We start from the raw sequence: 23,851 nt of genomic DNA on the forward strand, positions 1-23,851 counted from the left end.
CACAAAATGAAGAGATGAGCCTAAACTGACTTGGCAGTGACCTTTGATTAATTCCAAGCTCAGCTGCATGAAACTACCAGCTTTTAAGCCAATTAAACCTGGAGTCCTACCTCATCTACTGGAATAAAATCAAATTCCTGGAGAAGGGTAAAGTAAGCCAAGTTTGGGCAGGCCACACTGCAGCTGTTTAGGGCTCTTTGCTATTTTCTGTGCACAACCAGCACTGCTCCCAGCCATCCTGCAGGCAGCAGGACACTAGAAGTGAAAGTCTCCTTTATAGGGACTATATACTGTAAAATCACTAAGTTGGAAATGACAACCTCAGTTTTCAGCAGATAGGGAGAGCATGCTCCTGTATCTTTTGAGATTTCCTTCTTGAAGAAGGTCCAGCCTGCCCGGACTCCTCTGCCCTTCAGGATGGTCTCCTAAGGGATCTTGTCAGCCAGTGTCATACACAGGACACAAAGCTATGCTGTGTAACCAGTCCCATTAGATCGTTCTACATGGGTTTAAAATTGCCTTCATGTAACCACCTCAGTAATAAGCATTTGGAGAATGGGCTTTTTTAAACACGTGCCTTTGCAATGAACCTTTTGGATGCTTTAAGCCCAATGGGAATTCCACGTTTCAAGATTACAGAGGGTTTCCCTGGAATTGCCTGTGTTCCACATTGTACAGTGTGTGCTTTACACAATCCCTGGGGAGACTGACCCACAGGCTGCTCAGCTCTTCAAACTCACCAGCAGATCTGATTTGAATCTGGTGTTAGGGGTGCAGAACACTGATGTGAGCCATTTCCAGACAGTTATTCCCATAGTACAAGACTGAATTTACTATTATGTTAGGTGTGTTAAAGTATTGATGACTCTCCATGCAGTCCAAGTCATTAACAAGAGCTGCTCACTTTTTAAAATTCTTTTAACATACTCAAAATCAGCTGTGGCTGTGTAACTTCTCCAAAAGTACATCTACAGTATTTTGTTTAAAAAAAAAAAACAAAAACAAAAAAACTCCCACTTACTTAATCCTATGAGAAAATTAACATAATTTTAGATCACACCTACCAAAAAAAAAAAAAAAAAAGAAATGGTTGTGTAAGGGTATGGTTGCCTTCCATTCTCTTCTACACAAACAAAAAATAGAAGCTTAGAGCAGATGCCCTGGGGCCTCAGGAAGATGAACCCAGAATTGGTGTAACACTCAAGGTCTCCCTACAGCTGTGTGTGACAGGAAGAGAAATTCACTCCTTCTCTTTGCAATTGCTCAGTTATGTATCTGTGTGTCAGGAATTTAAGTTTTTCAAGTGAATTTTTAAGACTTTTTTTCTAAAGAGGAAAAAGATCCTTGCCTTATCTTCACACCACTGCTGTGTAGAAAAATATCCTGTCACTAGAGTATGATACAGAGGCAGAACCAAGACTGCTGGAAAAGCACAACTCTAATTTTTTGTATGTTTGCCCTATTGGTCTTTCTTACCACATGAATCAGTCTACAGTTATGACTCAAACTGAGTTAAAAAGTGAAATAAATAATAATAATAAACTGAAATACTGCATTACTGTTAGGGAGATGTCACTAATAGTTTTGTAATAAAATTCTTCAAAATTGTGTTGCTTGCATCATGTTCTGTTTGATTCCAGCATGTAAATTTTTTACAATGCTTGCTGTAAAAACACTTTCCCACATTTATCCTTGTTTTGGAGTTACATTTACCAAGTTTTGAAGCTCTGGCAATAGATAAGCTTCTCTGATGAAAATGTGATACATCTCTGCAACTCAGAAGAAACCAGGATATCTCCCTCTTGTGGTTTCCTATGCAAACAGCCTTGACTCCCTCTGTGGGCTCAGAAGTGCCTAAAGAAGTGTTTTCTCTCAAATATCAACAAATTTTAAGTAATTCCAGTCACTACAGAAAGTGTTCTTCCTAGAAAGAATGAGAAAGAGATTGTTTTCACTTTATTTTTATCTACATGGTATTTTCTTGCAGAAAAACCACAGAGACTGAAAACGCAGTGCTGACTCCTGAATAGCACCACCTGCAAGAAAGTGGGGGGAAAAAAGTTACAGAACAAAGTAGATGAACAAACCCAACAGTGGAGGAGCTGTCAGGCTTCTCTAGGTAAGTGCTAGCTAGCTGAACACACAAACTGCAGCTCTAAAATGCTCACACTTGAGTTACACAAAGCACATTACATCTCTACCTCACAGACCAACCTCACTCCTCAAAAGCCACAGCGGATATGTAGGGACCCATGCTCAGAACTTCCCATGTCATGAGATTAACAAGTCTGACACCAACATAAAAAGAAATTTTGTGCCTTTATTGGAATGGTGTTAGGCTTTAAATACACCAAATTTTGATAACCTGATTATTTGGTTTAATTAGAAATGACACTACAGAACTGCAATACTGGTCCAACAGTCTTGTCTTTACTTCTTTTTTTTTTCTTTTAAAGCAAGAGATAGTATGAAAATGCACCAAGTAATCAGAAAGCACTAGCAGGCATTGGTTAATCCAAGATAGTAGCTTCTTAGTTCCAAAAGCACTCGCATTGTATGGAACCCAGGATTTAGACTGGTCATGATTTGCAAGAGCTAGTTGCATGAGTCATGACTTTTTTTTCTTTTTTTTAATTTACTTTCAAGTTGGTCACTGGTAAATTTTTTTCCTCAAATATTACAGTTTCTTTTATTCATATTTTTCCTCAAAGTATAAAAAAGTATGAAATATAAACAAGCTCCTGTATTGCACCCATGAAGGGGTACAATGGAAGCATTAGAGAGCTGACTATCTACACACCATCAAATCCCATCAAATCTTGGATAATTCATTAATATACAAAATATCAGGGCACAGAAAGAACTAAAATCCACTTTTTTTTTGTTTTGTTACGCACAGGTTCAAATAATCAATCTAAAGAAAAGACGTGATCATTTTGGCTTTCCACTACATCCGCATGTTGAAACACTTATTAAAATGATCCTGCTTAATTGTGTTTGGTCTTTTTCTTATTGTCAAGTCATGTTTGTTATCTTAATACCAGCCATCAGACAAACAAGTAATCAGAAAAGACTTTTCCTCCTCCCCACTTCCCCATCCCTGACCCCTGCAGGGTCAGCTTTAAGACATGACTCCAAACACAGGGTTGTGACGACAGATGCTAGGGCCAATCTCTTCATAATCTTTTTTGGTATGGCATACTTGGTAGAATTCAGGCTGTAAAGAGAAGGAAAAAAACATTAGTGTATGGTATAGACACCTTATTTTAACAATATTAGCTTTTATGTAGCCAGTGGTAAAAAACAAAGCACAGAAATCCTAAAATAAACTTACATCATGCGTGGCTAAACACCAATGCAAAGAGAATCTATTCTGCCACAAAATTAATATTGCACTATTTAATAACTCACACAAAGCTTTCATTCAGCTTTCTTTTGCTCTTCCAAGTCTTTAAAGTCTAATGCAAAACCAGGGAAGATATTTACCACCTGAAGCCTATCAGAAATTCCCCAATCACATTAAATATACAGTGAAGGTGAGATGAGAGCTCCAAAAGCCCAGTCAGAATGGCTCAAACATGCTCAGCTTTACAGCTAAACTCACTGTGGAAGCCAGCATTGATCCTCCAAACCAGACTGCATATCTCTGCATATGGTGTGTAATGACTTGGACATCAATGGGCTTCGGCTGCAGAAAAGAGGAGAGAAAAGCAACATATTAAAAGTCACTTCTGCTGGTAAGAAACAGATCTAGTTTTACAGGAGTGTACATACCAAGTTTACTTTTCATAAATTAGTATTTTCATAAAGGCTGTGCATGTAAATTTACATTTATGGCACCAAACTTCCCCTTGTACAATGAAGAATAAGAAACAGCTCCTGCTTACGGATAAGTTACCTCCTTTATCAGACAGAGATACTTTCATTCACACCCATTTATTTTCACACTAGGTTCTGATTAATTTCTTGATGGTCTATTTATTTATGCATTTATAAGCACTCACCCATACTACCTAAACTTTTTTAAAAGCCACACTTTAGGAAGGTAATTTCCAAGTTTCATGTGATTATTCCAACAAAGCATCAGTTGCAGATTGGAAGTTTATCCAGGATCAATACAGTCAGTCATGCTTTTCCAAACTACAGCACTCATTCCAGTCAGCCATTCCCTTTCTTCCTATAGGCACACAAGCTATTCCTTACTCATGCCAATCAACGTCACCAGTGTAACAGTTTCACAATTTATTTTTTCAGCCCAACCTGCAGAAATTTGAAACAGTTTCTAAAGATGTTCTGTAACACCTTTGCAAAACTCCTGCCAGTGATTCTTTGCCATGCCTGGTACTTAGAACAGAAGATGAATCACACCCCATTTCCTTATGTGGTACAAGCCTAGTGAAGAAAACAGACACTAAATGATACTTCTTGGGCCAGAGAATTGTGTTATTACTGAAATTTAAGAGTTCTCTACACAACATATCATAAAGCCCTGCTGGGATTTTAAAGGATTGTTTGAGCTCACCTAGCTAGATTTCTACTACAAAATAAATGAGGAAAATCAATTTCCTTTAAAAGGAAAAAAAACCACAATTTTCTTTCTCTGCAGGTCTTTTCTTCATGCAGAGACAAGAGAAAGATGCAACAGTTAGGTCAGAGGTCTGCAGTGGAAAGAGCACAAATTAAGGATGATGCAGTTTAGTAAAAACATGAAGTCCCTTATAGGATCATAAGATAATAGAGCTGGGAAGGGACCACATCATGTCTCTGGCCTCCTGCTCAAGCAGGGTAAGCTACAAAGCCAGAGGAAGGTATTTAGGGTTTCATCCAGCTGAACCTCAGTATCAGTAATCTCCCCACGTGTACTGAGGCGCTATCAGGAGTCCCAAAGCCTTCCTCCCTTCTCTAATCAAGGCTCCCTCATTGCTCACAGGACACGTGCTCCTGACTCTCCTGGTGGCTCAACAATGAGCTCAATCCATTTCTCTTATCTTCAGGCTCAAGAGACTGAGCACAATGAGCTGTAACTGATCAATAAACACCAAGCACAAAGACAGCTGGAGTGGCTCACTGCTGGTATGTGATCAGTGTAATGGACGAACCTCTGAAAAGCCTCTCTAAGAACATCAAATAAGATAAAGCCATTTCAACAAAGAGCACGATCGTTGCAAGATGTTATTTGCACATTTTCCAGGTAACAGATGCTTGTTAGGTGCAAGAGCTGCACAAACCAACCTTCAGTCTGCCACCACTAAGTTCTTCACTAAGTTTCAGCCTGGCATCAACAGTCCTTTTCAAGTCTCGCTGTAAACGGCGCCCGAAGTCCCTGAACATGGTTGAGCCTCCAGAGAGGACAATATTCTGTTTTTAGTTAAAAAAAATTGTTAACCACGTCTGAAAATGCAAGTCTCCACATTACCTAGTTCCTAAATTCCAAATATCTAAATACAGTTTTAAAAGTTAGTTAGCAGATATGCTTTTACTGTAAATTATCTAGCATACAAGCATGACACAACATGAACTCACCAAGAGTTTGACGCATTAAAATTGTCTTTAAAATCCATTTATATGTTATTACATCTCACTATTTTTGCTCAGTTTTTTGTTTCCCTAATGAAAAAGCACATTCTGAAAACGTCTAAGTGAACAATAAACCCTTCTGCATATTGGATTAATTTCTAAGAAAACAGTTAATTTTGCTCACTTGGGATTTTTTTTTTTTTGGATGTATGTACCTTGATAAAAATAACAATTCTTCTAAAACCCATATATAAAAAATAAACATTATCTCTACTGACCTTATATAGAGGACGTCTAACATCAATGGGACAATTTTGAATAACTTCATCTACTACTTCTGAGATTGGTTGTGTGAAGTCAGGATTAGCAAACTGCAATGAGGAATAAAATCAAGTCAGGTCACTGAGGAGGACCACACATTGCAAAGGAAAAGAGGAAAAAAAGAAAAGAACCATTATGTTATACTAGAGATATCACAAAAATTAATAATGGAAACAGTTGTGAAATATTTTTGCTGCCATTTTAGGTGCTTTGTGTTTTAACCTGGATTTGTATAAACATTAGTAGCAATCAGGAATCAAAGCACACTGACGTACAACAACAGCCGATATCTATTGATAAATAAGAAGAAAAATAAGTAAAAGATAACCACTTCTTTACAATTTTGCAAATAGGATTTCTCTGCAATCATCTAAAACAAAGTCTAGACATTTCAAATCAACTTACCTCAGGATGGAAGAAAATCTCTGGCCCCAGGAATCTCTCGTAACCAACATCAATGGTAAATTCTTTCTTTGAGATAGCATTAATTCCAGTATATTGTTTAATCCACTTTGTACCATCTGTGTCATACTTGTTAAATTCTTTTACTAAGTCAGGGCAAACATAACTAAAGCGCTCCTGAAAATTGAACAGATACAGTTAGAACTAGCAAAAGTATAGAAAACTGGTAAGAAATTTTAAAAAATGTAGTAATTTTAACTTTTAAGAGTAAGTATTAAATTGGCAGATAAAGAATAGGCCTCAAAACAGCTGAACTGACATTTACTGTACGCAGGTAGATAATGGCTCTGCTACTACAGATCATTTCTGTGCAGTACTGAAGACTCTGGCTGAGCTAAATTACTTTTCTTCTGATTTTCCCCTAAACTTCCAAGATTGTAAGAAATTAATTCTGAAATACATTGAAGAACTGCCAGAGAAACAAAATTGAAGTGTACTTTAAGCTGAATGTCTTTCAGAATAGCTTTGTTCTCTGTGTAATGTGTATTACAAAAAAGAACACATTAATATTCAGAAAGAATATAAGAGCAATTACAGCTCTTTATATGACACATCCAGCCAACAGTATTTCCTACAGAACACTGCAATAATAATAGCAACAGGATAATAACAACAATAACGATAATGGAGGAGAAGAGAAAGGGGAGACAACAGGTGAAGAGTGAAATTCCAGGCCAGACTGAGCGAGTATAACCCAACTGTAAACCCTGTTATTTCATGTTATTACATTAACACATTTTTACATTACTTAGAATCAGAGCCCCATTGCTCAGAAGCACAATTACTTTCAGATAGTCATGTACTTTAAAACCAGATACCAAGTTGTGATATAAAATAACTTTAAGACCTGCAATGTTCACATTACCTTCACTGCTTTAGCTGTTTCCAAGGATTGTTCAGGAGGAATTCCTACTTCTCTCTCCCTCAGCAACTGCTGAATGAAGTATGTGATATCTCTGCCAGCAATTGGAATGTGTTTGATACAGCTGCCAATCACATATCCTTCAGCCTGTACACAAAATTAATGGGGACAAAGGTACTGATAAGAACTATTTTCACCAAAGCTCAGAGGGAAAGAGAAAGGTGTGGAGTCTCAACTCCTACCCACTACCTGTGATTCTGAGGCTAAAGCCCTTTAAAACTGGCTCAGTTAATTACCACAAATCCAATTCTTCACAGTATAGCCTTACTTTACTTTGCACGGCATTGGTTCATAATTCTTACAGGGTTAGAAGGAACAGAAAGGTCACTAGTACATAAGGCAGACAAATCACTATACTCACTATTCCTTGGCCTTTATTTTCTCTTCAAAATGAGGTTACTCTTACCAAAAAGGTCAAGGAACCTTTTCTGGTGAAATATTATTTTAGAATAACTGATGTGGCCCTGCAGTCACAGCCACTGATGTAAGATGTTATAATCCACAAAAACCAAAATTAATTTTCTGAAAGCAGGGAGAAAATGCATCATTTCAGGACATTAACTGAGGCTGCTCAGAACATCAGACTGGCCCATCCTCATCCATCAACCTACCCTTACAAGTCACACTCATCCAGGGGACCAGTATCAATGCATTAAAAACATCTGGTCTAAACAAAGAAACCAAGTGTGCAAGGTTGGCCTTCAACCCAGCAGACCTGCTAAATCCAAAGAGATATCACAATCATAAAATGCTTAAATTTTCCTATCTCATGTTCATACAAAAATGTCTTACTAACACAGAAAATAGTATCATAAAAAAAATATCTACCACTACTTCACTACAGAGAAGTGTTTGTTAATTCCTTTTTATCTATTTTATAACAGAAATGGTAGAACATTGTTGACAATTTGTTCAAGATGTTTAAAAATTTCAGAAGTAAATGACATTCTGTAAAAGAGGTTAATGCTTCAAATGATATGGACTACCTACTCTTATTTCAACTAAAAAAAATCTAACCCATAAATCAGGAAGAGTTCAACTCTTAAAAGAAGATGTTCTATAGAAGGTCTGAGATGTCAATTGTTTCCTAAGTCTTATTAAAAATACACTAACTTGGATGAACAGTATGAACAAAAATTTAGCCACTATATTCCCCCAAAGTTAGTAAGAAATTGCTACATGACAGTGCATGTTTGACCACCATCAATGCCAGTGATTTAAGAAATTAATGTTACTGTGGCATGATAAAGCTTTGTACAGATTTTTGTCTTAAAAATTGTAATCTAACTTCATTCTGAAAATACAAATATATCTGGTACACAGACATGAATTTAATTCCCCCAAGAAAGATGGGCAACAATTTGACAGTAAGGAAAATTATTGCAGTTCTAGGTGTTCATTATTTAACAAAACATCACACAATCATCCAAGTTTCTGCTTTAGCAACTTGATGTATTGGAACAGATATTCAACACTAAACAACCCTAGGGGTTGTTTTCATCCAGTCAAGCAGGAACTTTGCCTTTGCTTGTATGGCTGAAGCACTACTAAATACTGGGAACAGATAAAGAAAAACTATAAACAATACTACATCTGCCCTCTAATACTTTGCATTATTTCTACTTTATATATAATGGACTGAGCTAAATGAAAATAAGAAGTCAAACTTTTTGTACTGACTACTGTAAAGAGCCTATTCATTCTTACCAGCAAGCCAAAATGTAAATGTGCTAAAGCAATTTCACTCATCACTTAGCATGGCCTTGGCAGTTCACCTTTTAAGGTAAGTCACTGAAAGACAATTAGCCCTGCCAAACTCAGGGTTACAGAGAAGTTAAAGAGTTTCTGCACTACAAAATCAACCAAAACTCACACCCACAGCCCTGGGAATTATCTGACACTTTTGAAGACTCCTGTCTATACAGTGTGCGTAGGTGGACACTTCAGAGAACTTAGAGGACAAGTAATTCTGCACTGAAGCTGCAGGGTAGCTTTGAGGCACACTTACCACAGGAATCACATGAGTGACACCATCTCCACTGTCTATAACTGTGCCAGTCAGTGTTCGCTCTCCTACTTGCCTCGATGTCCAGGAGGCAGCTAAGGCAAGGACAGCCTTGGAAAAAAAACCACACTAAAATCAAATATTGGCAAAACATCTGCCTGCAGACCTCACTTCCCACCACTCCTCCCAAGGACAGACTGGCACCCCCATGGTAATTTACAGCATGGAAACTGATTTAATAATATTATATATGTCTATACAACAGCTTGGAAAAAAGAGGCTGAAAAATGTAATTTTTGATACTTGCCTGGTATTTTTTCAGCCATGCTCAAACATAGTTTTTCATTACTTCATACTGAAAGGGATTCAGTTCTTGGATTAATAGAATTATTATGATGTGGTGTGGTTTTTTTATTTACTTATGATGCAACAGATACCATACTCTGCTGCTCAGAAGCCTGCAGAGGCAACAGAGGAACAGTATCCACTAACCACCCACAGAATCAAAGCATGTCAAACATGCAGTGCTGGAACTGCCAACCAGAAGGACATAAACATAATCCAAACACCACTTACACAGTTTCTGCACAGTGAAATTAGTTTTAGCCCAAGGAAAAATACTGCAGCTGTGTCTTTCCACAGCCCTCCCCTTACCTGAACAGCAATATATAGCCCTGGAACGTTGAAAGACTCAAACATGATTTCAGCAGTATATTCTCTATTTTCTGGAGTATTTAATGGAGGCTCAGTCTGTGAGACACACAAAAAAAAAAACCAAACACACACACACAAAAATAAAATGTTAACTTACATTCAAAACAAACATTTAACTTTAAAAAAAAGAACCACCAACTCCTAAGTTTTAGGATGAATCATTCAACAAGAACAGCATGTAAAAAAATAGTAATGGACCAAGGGTGCTTTTAAGAATTTAAGCAAATTGCATTAAAAGAAAGAAAAACAAAAGGGCAATAAAAACTGCATCAGTTACTGCTTAAGAAATTACGTCCTTTGTGGGCTGGTTAGCACATTACAACTTTTCATTTCACTTGAAAGAATCAAGGACTATCAAAATATGGCAAAGGATACAGTTTAGCACACTTAAAGAATGACATTTTTTAGATTTCTCAGTGAAAAGAGCTGTTTTCCTTCAGAAGGCAGCCACTGTAACACAAGTTGATAAGCTCAGCTATAGGAATGTACTCAAGTGAGAAAAGCTGAACATAAACCATACCATAATAGTGTCCTATAGCTCTCATTGAAATATCAAACATACTCAAGGCTCTACTCTGAAGGAGCATTTTGCATAGTGCTACAGAATACTTGAGAAAACAAAACATCATTCTTCCATTGCAGCAACTGTGTAACAGGAGGGTAAAAGGAGGAGGGAATCAGATTCCTCACAAAGGTGCTGGGACAAGGGGCCAGGGACACAAAACTCAACTTGGGAAATCCTAAGTAGGCATTAGAAGGAAAAAAGGTAATTTATAGGGGGTCAAATACTGGAAAGGGGCCCAAGGTTGTAATGGCATTTTGATCCTTGGAAATAGTCACAGCTTGGCTGGACACAGCCTTGAGCAACTGGACCTAATTATTGCTTCAAGAAGGAGAAATTTAAATGGGTATGGCCAACACCCCTAATTCCAAACTTGGTCTATAAATATCACACTAAACCAAACTGCCTATTTCAATGACCCTAAATAAAATACTAAGGAATAGCAGATGCTTCAGAGTAACATTGACCTTAATTGAGATCTAATCAGCCCAAATATGACAATGAACCCTTCCAGTTTCACAGAAAATAAAAGACAGAAATTTACTCTCTAGATACTTCATCCAGATGGCAGTACTGTAAAAACAAAATAATTGCAATTATGTAAAGTCAAAACACAAGTATTGTTTTTATCTCAAACATATAAACTTGAGATTATTGAATTCAGTGGAGAAGGAAAATAAAGTGATGCATCAGACAATTTGGAGGGAAATGACAAGATAACAGAAAAATGTTTGCTGTTCATACACACTGGCATTTTCAGAAAATTAAAGAACCTGGATGGCTTAAGGCAGGTCAAGAAAGCTCCAGGTAAATTATTTACTTTTGCTTTCAGAACATGCATATTTATATTTAAGAATTTACATAAATCAACACATTGATATTCATTGTACAGAACTTCTTAAGCAAGGCATAAATTTACCTACCAAAAGAAAATAATGGTCCTCAGGTTCTGCCCTTAAATACTTAAAGATTACTTGCTCCATAAACCTCTCCATCAAGTCCCAGTCTTCAACTATACCATGGCGGATAGGCCACTGGTGGAGAAAAATATCAAATTATAATTGGAAACAAAAAACCCCAGAACCAAACAAAAAATCCGTTTGCAACTGCATTAAAAGTATATGATCTACATAGGCAATAAACCTTGATTTAGGCTTCCCCTATTCCTATGTAACACCTTTTCAAAACTCTGATTCCAACCCTGAGCAGCAGAGATAACACATTGCATTTTTCCCAGTACAGCAGAATGGTGGCACTGGGATAAACCAAAAGTTCTCCAGCCCAGTGTCCCACTCTGATGCTGCTGACAGAAGATGCCAAGGAACAAGGGAATGTGGTATTTCCATTTAACACCCACTCAGCCTCTTTCACTTATGAAGGAATATATACTTTTATATATATATATATATATATATATAAAAACAGTGTTTTGCAAATTCCCACAGGCTCCCCAAAGTCAACAAAACTAATACCAAAGCTTATTTTCTATTCAAACAGAGTTAATAAATAAGTACAATTTAAGTTATTCAAAAAGCATTCTTAACATTATATTTAGTGTACATGTGATGCTTGCTAAACAGGATTAAAAAATTATTTTTAAAATTTTTCTTAATACCTTGGTTGCATAAGTTGGTTTTTCTATTGCTTCATCCCCAATGAAGAAGTCTAAATCATCCACACCTTTCAAAACCCTCCTTTGTGCTTGATCCACCACTTTTGCTGACTCTTTGATAGCAATACCTTCAACAGAGAACACAAACATTATTTTAAGTCCTATGTCCTGCACTAAAAAAAGAAAACCTACACTGGAAAAACAGACACACTGATCACAATCATCCTTTGTTTCAAGTGTAACTCAGAAAAGCTACATAGAACGTAGATAATTTGACGTCCAGTAATGGGTAAGCATGGTAAGGACTTAAAAAGTAACACAGTAACAGACTTAAATACAAATTTAATTATTAGAAACCCAACATGCAATCAGAAAGACAAAATATACTCTGAAACACTAAAATAGGATGTCCTTACATATCTCTTTTCATTCAACAAATATGTCATTTTCTGAACACTCCAATAATAACAATAACCATTTTAAGTATTATTATTAGTGTTGTTATTCTTTTTAAAAGAATCACTCCCCAGCCATCAGGGCTGCAGCTCCAGCAATATCTGCTGTATTATTTTAAATCTTTAAATAGAATCTTTTACACAGATGAGGAAATTCATATATCCAAGCAGCATTAAATCAGCCTCAACTGTCCTAAGGCTGTGCTCCAAAAGCTCTTTCAACGGCAGAAATATTTTTTCTAGTTCTCACCTTCAGCAAGAAGTTATGTTTGGTCATAATTAAAGATTTTCAAAGTTATGAAAACAGCTGCAGGCTCAAGCCCAGCAGCCAGAGCAGCACAGCTACAGGACCTGGAAATCAGCAGCTGGAGAAGGGGTAAAGCACCCCGAGCTCAGGGATCCTCCTCCCTTCCCTTCCCACGCTGAGCAACCCAGGCAGGGCCAGAGGAACCAACAAGCTGAGTGTTGTGAAAGACTGAACAGGATGGAACAGAAGTCATTATTTCGAGCTCTTCAGGAAGAAAACTGAATCATACTGCAACTTCTGTAGCTGCTTACAGGAGAGCAGAGAGGAAGCAGAAGGCTGGGGGAAGCCAAACAGAAGGGGGGTAGATGGGAAGCAGAAGCTAAAATCACAGGGAAGGAAATGTCGCAAGGCAGGTGCTTGCTGCAAGTGAAGAGAGGAACCTTGACAAATATTTTCAGGTCATTGTTACAGAGCTCACACATCTGGGGGAATTATTTTGTCCAGATGTGTCTTATCCTCAAGAACTTTCAAGTAAAATCCACCACTTGCCACAGGATTATACCAACTTTCAAACCCAACTGGTTTCATCCTGTTACAAGCCTAAAATAAGATGGGAGGTCTCCAATATTTTGCTTCCCTCAAGGCCAGCTTGTTGAGCCCTGCTTTTGAAAGGTAGAAACTAGGAACAAACAACCTGAATCATATCCTGAAAATACAAACAAGAAAATAAATCTTGCTGAAACCTCAGCTGATGTGCCTGAGGATGGGCAGCACCCCAGCAATACTCAGAGCAATTGCCTTTGGTTTGCTTGGCACAAGAATTAAGAGCTTTTAGGAGAAAAAAAAAACAAAACAAAACATCCTTGCATTGAATCAATTTTTGTGCTGACACTACTCAAGCCAGTTTTTTCTTTTAGAAGAAAAAGCCATCAGCTACCACAGATAAACTGAAATAAAGAAAAATCAAGGGAACTACAGGGTAATGGAAAGACAGTGACTCCCATTTTAACAAACAGCAGGAAAAACCTGCTTAAGTGAATAAAAATCAAATAAAATTAATAATCTAAGATCTAAAAAGCAGCCAGGGAAGAAAGCAGTGAACCCAAGCAGCATCAAAAAATTGGCTCAGTATATTCTCATTTACTTCATTTTCATGTAAGCATTTCTCATCCCTACAGAAGCATATTCAGAATAAAATCAAGAACACCTCATAAGGAGATAAAAATTTGTTAAGAGCAGGAGTGAATAAGATAAGCTACAAGTGAACAAGGCACAAGGAATGCTGCTCAGACCTGTTTAACAGCAAACATTAATTTTAGAGAATCAAACTGATAAAATGCCACTGCTGGAAGTCCAAGGAGAAACCAAACCATTTTTCCACAGGGAATAACATTAAGGAAATTATAGACACCAAAGTGCTTTTTTGTAACATTTTACTTTGAAACTAGGTACTGCTGTACCCTATTTTTGTTTCTCTAATGTGGATTAACCCGGTGCTATTTTGTTTCATTCCAGGCAGAGGATTAACACAAACTCATGCTGTTACTGTAATTATCTAGTTTGGATTGCAGCACAAATGAGAAAAATGCCTTTTTTTATTGAGAGAATTGCAGCCAAGGGTCATTTCAGCTGCAGGAGCATCAAGACTGAGATCCTTTTTTCCATATCCCACACTGCATCAAAAGGCCATCAAAAAAACCTCATTTCATCTCTTTCTCTTCAACTTTAATAGTATCCCTGTTGGACAAATTTCTCTGCTTAATGATCTGACAGGTCATTTCATTTTCAATCTTTAAAATATGATCTTTCTTCTTTTTTGAAACAAAAAAGTGGTTTTCAGATTAAATAACCAAATCTAAACATGCAGAAAAAGTATGTAAACTTTGTTTCTGAAATTAAATAACTACTTGCCCATTTATATTTTAAGAAGTGATACAAAGTTTAAAGAGCACTGTAAGCATTTTTTCAACATTTAGAAACTTCTAGTATCTAATCTTAAACTAGCTTTTGTGTGAAAAGCAAAACTGTAGAGTGTTTTATGTGACACTGAAATAAAGTGAATAAAGTTAATTTGGAAAACTAAATAATAGGAAATACTTATTAGAAGCCAAAATAGAAGGTACAGAATGGACTCTCTGAATGCACTCTCCTGTTCTCATAGAAATGAATTAGCCTTATCTTTTTATGAAAATTACATTTTGAAGCACATTTCCTTGAAAAATCAACACAGAGCCTGAACTTCCAAGTTTATTTCACAGCCACTGCGCTGAAGTAGTATTACTCTTCCTGTTGTATTTGCAAGGAAAACTGGGCGTGCTAATTATTCCTTTTCACCAGGATGTAATCCATGATTACTTTGGCACAGATGAACAATGAGGAACTGCCAAGTGGTGTAGGAGGTCAAAAGGTGAAGCATTTCTAAGGGAAGCCGAGTGAGCTCCGCTCTCTGGAGCAGAACTGAATCTCTTCAAGTGGGAGAAACAGTTCAGGAGCCAGGGAGCAAATATATAAGCTGTTCTACATGGGGGGAAAAACTGACACGGTTTCTTGTTACATTTGCAAAATACAGTAAATTAACATAGCTGTAATACTGACAACTTCCAGGCATGCAGAACATTTTAAACTCTAGAGATATTAAATCATACAATTTTAATTTTTTTCCAGTTATAATCAACTCAACGTTTTACTAGATAAATCACTGAACAAGGGAAATAACCTATTAAAAGGTAGATGTAACCATGCTACTGAATTTTTACATTATTTCAATGTCAAAAAAAATTAGCTTCAACTATTAGTATACTTTTTAAATAAATATATATCTAAACTGAGTATCTGTAGCAAAACAAAAAAGCCACATTATTACTCTGTGTCATCACTCAAGAGATCAAGTAATTCTCTTTTAATATTGTTTTTTCTGTTGGTTTTTTTTTGTTTGTTTGCTTGTTTTTTTATGGCATGTTACAGAATGTCCAAGAGTAACTTTAGCATTGATACACAAGTAACAAATACTTACATGAAGGGATAATGAACTGGGGTTCAGTATTACCCGCATATCCAAGCTTTGTATACCTGTTGAGGCAAAAAAGATTTGGTTGCAATATTTAACACCACAAATAACAAAGATACCTGCTTTTTTAATGAAAAGACCCCTCTTCCCACATCAGAAGGACACCACACTGACTTTTCTATAAAAATAAATAAGGCAAATAAGAATTTCTTTTTTTTAAAGTATAAAACAATGCTCCCTGCCACAGATCAAGCATCACTGCTAACTTCCACTCTAATAACATTTTACTAAGGAACACAAAGTATGTAATTCAATCTATCAATGTTTAGGAGTGTAATTTTTGGTCCTCCCTGCTCAGCAGCGAGCATCTCCATTGAAATATTTTCATACAGCTAATGCTGGTGGTAAAAGTGCTTTTGTAACTCCACTATAGGGGGAAAAGCTGCCCTGCCCATGGACTGCCAGCAGGGCATGAGGCAGGCTGGTCATCCTCGTGTCACAAGCAGCCAGCTGATAATGCCAAGTCCTGGCAAAAGCCATTCCATTTCACAAATGGAAAACAAGTCTCAAAATGTGTCTTACAAGAGTAAAGAAAGGAAGGGGAAAATAACTACATGCCTCCACCCAGTCTCCAGAATGCGCTATGGATATATACATTATCTTCATTATCACGATTCAAGAAAACTGAAGAAATTAACGAAGTATTAATGAACAATAACTTCAAAACTCTGGGTACCAAAACCAGCTGCTAGAAATGCTGTCACCAAAGCAGCACAGGCAAATTCTAAAACCATGCAGACCAAGATGCACAGCTCTAGCTCAAGAGTTAGAGCTTACCCACATGTTTCTAACAAACACAGACGTGACAAAGTTCTCATTTTATTTGAGTGCAGCTGCACTGAATTAGCACCATCAGCAGAGGCATGAAGGCTGTAGTAGCACCTCCACAGCTTTCAGCACTCTGACGTAAAGCTGGAAGATCTGAGGAAGTGTAAGGCAGCCGTAGGCTCTCCCAAAGCATAAATTCAAGGCAGTGACAGAGGAGGAGGCTGGGCTGCCCAGGCTGGGAGGGGAGTGCTGCTGCAGCAGCTCTGGGTGCCATGGCTCACACAGCAGTGAGCAGCAGCACCTACACAATTTCCATCACTGATGCTAATTGCACCCATCAGCGCCGGCAAGAGACCAGATCCTCACAGGGAAGGTGGGCTGCTCTCTGAATAACAAAGTGGTTAGCACAGGACCTCATCTCACACCACAAATGCTTTGCAGCAGATGTATTTTCAAAGCTGTAAACCTGATCTTGTGTGTAACACACTGTAACAGTTGTGAGTAAACCATGCACAGAAACTTGACTTCATACCAATCAACAGGAATGCTTCATGACAAAAAAAAACTTTGCAGGCAGAAGATGACAAATAATGAAAAAAGCAACTAAATATCAGAAAGAACTTCACATCTCATGAAGACATTAGGCACTATATGTGCCTCAACTCAGGACACACAACTTGGATTTTGCTCATTGAAGTTTGATTTTCTTCTTAAAGATCTACTTCCCGAAAGAAACATCAAGAATTTCACAAACTGGTGCTTCTTTAACCTATCACAACTGTTGACTGTACAACTGTGCACAACTGTTCACTGTATTTATAGTGTTTTAAGAGGCTTTTAGTGCCACAATTACTAAGTAATTTAGTAATTTTTACTAAGTAAACCAGCAAATACTGACTCACTCCCTCTACCTTCCCCTGCAAGCCAGAACTGTGGCATGGAGGTTGTAAAGCTAAATCCACACAAGAACTTTGGAGCCTGAATACTGCATAAAGCTACAACTAGATTAGAAGTGTTTTTTAACAGTTCAGAAAGTTAAAACTGTTTGATTATTAAACTCAGTATTCCAAAGAAAGCAAAAACTCAACTGTTGCAGGTAACTGGCAGCTTAGTTGCTTGTGTGTGGGAGTTTGCCCAGCACACACACAGCCAGGAAGACTGAAAGAAAAATAATCTCATGAAAGATGCATTTTACATAAAAAGAGCGTATTCAGACATAAAATCAGCATATATAAAAATACTATGGCCTACTCAGCAAGAAGTGTACTGATTCAGGGGAAAAAAAGTACTGCATTTTTAGGCTTCCAAGAAAAGAAAGGGGAAAAAACCTGCATGATGTCTCTGAGAATTAGAGCATTGTACCAGCAAGTCTCCAGTGCAGTGTCCTATCCAACACTTCACATCTCTCATGTACAAGACTTCCCTGCATCCCTGGAACTCCAGCATTGCTGGCACATGGGCCAGGCATGGACCCCTGCTGCCCTGGGAGCCTCAGGCCCACAGCAGAGCCAGGGACCATGGCACCACACATTATAAACACTAAACCTGATTTTCGTAACTAAATGCATATAGAGATACTCTTTAGTTAAAATGAAGTCTAAAAATGTGATAGGTGAGGCAAAAAGCTACGGTAAAACTGAATGAAAGTCGATAAAAATCTTAATGCACAATCTAGTCACTGTGGGATTCTTTATGCAAGACTTTATTCAGACTGATCAGATCTATCACTGTCACTTGAAATATTTAAATCACATGAAAAGAAGGATACTATAGGCAATCCAGATTCCACAAGTATACAGTTTCCATAAGGAGTTCCTACATAGCAACGTGTGTCTGACTAATCAATGATTCACAGAGGAACAAGGCACACCCCAGCTTCTCCAGGACAGGAATTACTGCTGCTACAGAAAAAATCCTGATAGTAGAGATATCAAAAGGCAGTACCAACACTGGATTTTCCGTAAATCACCTCTGGTCTTGCTCAGAACTGAAGAGTGGCAGAAAGGACTTGCATGGAGACAGGCAGGCACACCCCATTAATGAGACATGGACTCAGCCATCCCACATGGAATTTGGGGCATTCAGCAGTGAGGGCACAAGGCACTGCACGCAGGAGTGTAATGGTATAAGCTGACTTCTATTAAAATCTGTAACACAGAACTGATTTACAAAATCCCAAAGGTGAAAGCCTGGATTGTTCGGGTGTTTCCCTCCTATTTCTCTGTGTTCAGTTCCCTGAAGTGTTTCTGTAGGCCTAATGGCTCATTTAAAAAAAGGAAAAAACCTTAAAAAACAGGCAAAAAGTTGTTGGAAAATCATGGCCTTTAGCTCAGAAAATCAGCTAAAGAGTATCCAAGAGCAGTACACATTCTCTATACATATATGTATTTGGAGAACCATATACACTCCCTCCCACACTTTCTCTCAGCATACATTTTTTTTTATATATATATATATATAAAAACACACATATATATTTACATTTTTGTAATGGACATTCATAGCACAAACAGGTTTGGGAGAGGAAGTAATGAAGGCTCCTTCTGAGTTAACTCTACTAACCCCTCACCTATTAGTGAAGAAATATCTTGAGCATGTGACCACACTCAAAAACTCACATCCTGAAACTGCACAGCAGCTCTGCACTCCCTGCCCAAAAGCTCTCTGGAAGGACAGCCAAAGGGCTTCCCACAATGTTCTCAGGAGCACTAATGGGATTTCTTACATGTGCTCTCTCACCTAGAATAGATGTTTCTGAGGCTATGACACAAAAGCAATGTCACTGGAAGGTTACTTGTGCATTAGTCACACAGACAATTTTAAAGCCAAAAGGAAACAGTGCTGAGGGTAAGAACTTGTAACAAGGATGTCATTACCAGAACCTCCATCTGCAAACCACAAACTATGACCACATGCCTTTGCTACCTGCTTTCCTACCCACAACAGAAGTCATTCTCCCAAGTTAGACACCCTAGTTCAAGCACAACTGCAATTCTAACAAAAGTGAGGAACAGGGGGACAACTGCTTTGTGGGCAATGCAGCTGTCCAGCTGCTCCTGAAGTACCACAGAGCTGGGGGGTCCAACACAAATTGTGTCATTTCTCTGACAGCTCCACACAAGACAGGAGTTAACCAAGCACAAGCAGACAGGAGCACTCGAGGACAAGCATCACCTGATCTCCAACTCCTAGAGCAAATCTGGGTTGCAGCCTATTCCTCAGCTGCTCCTAAAGACCTGGGCTAACAGAAATGTCATGCATTCAAAATGCACACACAAACATAAGTAAGATGTACCAGCAATGCTGGTCCCACTGGAAAGATACAAAGCAGCATGAAAAACAAACAAAAGAAAAAAGAAACATTTTTCTGTGGGAAAAGTAAAGCAAGTGGGAGTAAAAAACCCAAAAGTGAAGGAAATTAAAACATGCTGGTTTAGCTTCAGGGTGCATCATTAGCAAAACAAGGGCATTTTGTTCAGAGAGCTATTTTTGTCCTGTTGTTCAAACTGCTCTCTTCATGATGGTTCTGAATTACTGTTCACCGTCCAAGCCACAGTCCTGTACAAGTTCTCACTCCAAAGACCTGTATCTCACCCTGCAGATGTAGTGGGTTTCCCAGGCACCACAGCCTGCACAGTACACGTGTGTAACTGCTAAAATTCTGCTTTCATGTGTACCACAGCCCATACATCAAGCCCATCAAACATACCTCAACTCCCATGCAGAACACATCCAAGTGGTGATGCTCCAAGCAAGTCTAACATCCAGTGATTACATTAAGCTTTCCACAGTTAAATGCATTTATTCTTACATGTAAGCTGATACTGCCTTTTTGCAAGGTGCCACACTTGCTCAGGCAGCAGGAGATCTCTGCTCCATATCCCCTTCCATGCAAATGGGTCTGGAGCCAATCTCCCATTTCTCTTGTGAGCCTTTTCCCATGTGTTTATGAACTCTCCTAAGGAAGGAGTGCTCTGCATTTCTTTACTGAAACTATGTGGAAAAAAGGCTTATTATTATTAATATATTATTATATATATTATATTATATATATATAATATATTATTAATATATTAATAATAATAATTATTATTATTATTATATTAAGGAGTGCTCTGCATTTCTTTACTGAAACTATGTGGAAAAAAGGCTCCAGGAAACAAGGGCCAAAGACAGAAAGCAAGAGGATTGCAACACTCATCATTCAACACTCGTTCACTGCTGGCTAAATGACCTTAACTCAAAAAATTGTAATCAAGTAAGGCAGGATATGGAAGTCACTACAGAAAAGAAGTGGAGATTCTAAGGAGAACATGCACCTGGTAATATATTCAAAAGGGCATTAAATAAATCTCGTGGCTAAAACTCCAAGTTTTTAAACAGAATGGAAAGGGATTCTGCTCTTCAACATCAGCTCCTTACACATGGTCTGTCCATCAAAGACTTTATCAAAAAGGGCTTTCTTGTTTTAACTGGCATAGACAGGGATTATAAAATAGATACCATGCTTTTACTGTCTGATGTCTTCTGATAACAGCTGCCTTAAAAAGAAGTGGAACATTTTTCAAACATGGATGAATTCCTTGTCATTATACATAGAGCCTCATATAACTGAAAAGCCTGAACAAGTCCTTCTGTTTTTATTTGTTGCTTTTCTTTTATGATCCTACTTGTATCAGGACTGTTCTCCCATCCAGATGGGACTGAACTTCCATAGGGGAAGTATTTACTTTTCAAATCTTGTAAAGAGAAATTATGAGAAAATTCCAGTGAAACAGGAAAGCTGTCTTGCCCCTTTAAAAATGATCCCAGCTCTAGCATCAGGTGCAAATTGGTCAAGCAGCAGCAGAAGTCCTTGAAGGACTGATTACATCAGGAAAATGGGACTTGTGTTAATAAATTAGTTTACCATCTCTTTTTAAATGTCCTTCATAAAACAAAAGACAGCAAGATTTTGAAATTAGTCATGTTTTCCGTATTTTACATCTTTAGTTAATATAGTTTACCTTTCACACATTACTAGTTTACATTTTTAAATAGCAACTGCTTCTGTCAAATTTTAAAAATTTTTGGTCAACAAGTGTTTTAAGCAATCAGTAGTGGAAAACCAAGGAATTTGCTCTATAAATGGAAAAAGCCCACAAGATTAGAAGCATTCTCAGGTAAAGAAAACTTTCTTAAATTGTAGATAAGTCACATGAAGGGATGGTAAAAGGAGTATAGTATTTCAGTGACATAGGGGACCTCTAGGTAGCAGAGGTGTTAAAAATTTCACTGTCTAAAAGCTTGACCTTGGAATTAACTGTACTACTGTGTGTTTGAAACTATTATTTTACAGTATTTCCCCCAAAAAATATCAGCCCACCCAAGGAAGGGCCTTCACCTTGGCAACAAATACTTCTGTGTTGCACACTGAAAATATCACAGTAAAACAAACCATAAGAAAATTGGTGAGCAATTTAATAAATGAGCTTAAAAGCATCTTCAAAGAGAAGTGCTTCTAGCAAAGGTTTATCTCCTAAATAGATAAAAACTACCTTTAAAAAAGGCTGATTTATCTCCAAAGGCATCTGTATTTTTGGGTGGAAATTCATCCAGTGCTGCTTTTCATCAGCAGCTACCTTTACAACTCAGAGCACAGACAAGTGTAGTGCTTGCTAGTGAAGTCCAGCTAAAATGGGGAGTGGAAACCACAAAGTCACAGCTGCACAAGCCAGACCAGAATGACCAAGAGGAACATGGGGACAAAAGCAGCCTGTGCTGCAAGCACTCAGAATAAATTACACATGCACTTCAACCCAGGTCTCCAGGTGACATTTTTAACATCAGTCTGGAGAATAGAGGAAGCTACTGCATTGTGCTGCTTCTAACTTTACTAACATTTGGATGGAGTAGAAGAGCAACAACTTTCAATTTTGCTTTATGTTTACTACCACCAAAGCTTTGAAAATCAACCAACCCACCAAAAATGAACAACAGTGGTGAGCTGACTCTAGAGAAGTTCTCCTGAAAGTAAAGAGGAAGATAAGATGCATTTATGTCCAAAAAAGTGGCTTATAATTGAGCCACAAAAAGCAGACTTGAAACCAGCCCATACTTAAGTGTTTTCAACTAACAAAACCCAAATTCTGGCATCCTGATGATACTACCACCTGTATTTGTAGTCTTTGTCAATTTTATCTGTATTTGTAAACCCATTTCTAATATTTAATGCTGGCACATACTTTAACACAAAAGTTAAAGCTTTTCTCTGACTGCATTTTCCTCAAAATAAGAAGAGCAAATGGCTTTGGATATTATCTTTGTATAATGACAGTAGAGTAGTTTGTGTTGGCAAAGGCAAAATGCTTCCTTTCTACTCACTGCTTCCTTTGAGACTTCTAGACTAACTCATTTTAACAAGTGTCTTAACAGTGCCTCTGTGTTACACCGCACCCACACAGCACTCACCTATACTGATAGGCTTTTTAATAAATTTGTATTCCATTTTTCCAGACTTTCTGAGCATTTTTCACAGCCTGCCTACTCCATGCAGTATTTCCAAATACTGAGGAAAGAATGCCCAAAAGTTTGGCAGTCTTACATGAATAATTACTTAACAGTGTAAGTTATTTAGTATGAGGGGGAGATTTATTTGGCAACTTTCTACATCATTTACCCAAAATAAGCTGAACATCAGGAGTTGGACTCAATTATCTTTGTGGGTCCTTTCCAACTCGGAATATTCTATGACTGCACAGACATTTATCAGAAAGAAAAAAATCCAAGAAAATAAATGAATTCTACATATTTTTCAACAGATAAATCAAGGAGGGATCAACTGAATGAACACATACATAACCTGCAAGTAAACAAAATCCTGCACTTGAAGAAATTAAACAGGTAAAATCTAAATCTTATGATGCAGAAAAAGCCTGACTTGAAAGTTTCTTCAAGCAAATGTAATAAGGGGCTAAAACTGTACAGTTCTTCCACATTAAAAAATAAAAAAAGGAAAAAAAGTTGAGTTTTTGTGGTTGCTATTTGCACAGTTTCAGCACTTGAGAGCTCCAGCTTTGACCCAAGAGCTGTGCAGAGGGCAGGATGAGACTGAATGGCCTGGGAGAGTGGGGATGGAGGGCAGGAGCACCCAGCAAGCACCAGGGGATTGCCCCAGCATTCCCCATCTGCCCCATTACCACTTCAGCCTTTCAGCAGGT

General features: G+C 37.8%; 1 protein-coding gene across 1 annotated transcript in view; it reads right to left on the bottom strand.

Moving 5' to 3' along the window:
• Nucleotides 1-1,937: 1,937 nt before the first annotated feature.
• Nucleotides 1,938-23,851, bottom strand: part of ACTR3 (actin related protein 3) — a 29,178-nt gene continuing 7,264 nt past the window's right edge. Inside the window, exons 2-12 of the mRNA XM_039698964.1 lie at nucleotides 15,831-15,886; nucleotides 12,119-12,243; nucleotides 11,427-11,537; nucleotides 9,882-9,977; nucleotides 9,231-9,338; nucleotides 7,166-7,309; nucleotides 6,244-6,417; nucleotides 5,796-5,888; nucleotides 5,233-5,358; nucleotides 3,605-3,688; nucleotides 1,938-3,217 (exon numbers count right to left, since the gene is read on the bottom strand). Coding sequence (XP_039554898.1) covers nucleotides 3,122-3,217; nucleotides 3,605-3,688; nucleotides 5,233-5,358; nucleotides 5,796-5,888; nucleotides 6,244-6,417; nucleotides 7,166-7,309; nucleotides 9,231-9,338; nucleotides 9,882-9,977; nucleotides 11,427-11,537; nucleotides 12,119-12,243; nucleotides 15,831-15,886 — 1,213 coding nt within the window. The 3' untranslated portion in view covers nucleotides 1,938-3,121. The remainder of the gene's footprint in view (nucleotides 3,218-3,604; nucleotides 3,689-5,232; nucleotides 5,359-5,795; nucleotides 5,889-6,243; nucleotides 6,418-7,165; nucleotides 7,310-9,230; nucleotides 9,339-9,881; nucleotides 9,978-11,426; nucleotides 11,538-12,118; nucleotides 12,244-15,830; nucleotides 15,887-23,851) is intronic.

This window comes from Passer montanus, unplaced genomic scaffold (genome assembly GCF_014805655.1).
Source record: "Passer montanus isolate IOZ18808 unplaced genomic scaffold, ASM1480565v1 scaffold1, whole genome shotgun sequence".
NCBI classification, from domain to species: domain Eukaryota; kingdom Metazoa; phylum Chordata; class Aves; order Passeriformes; family Passeridae; genus Passer; species Passer montanus.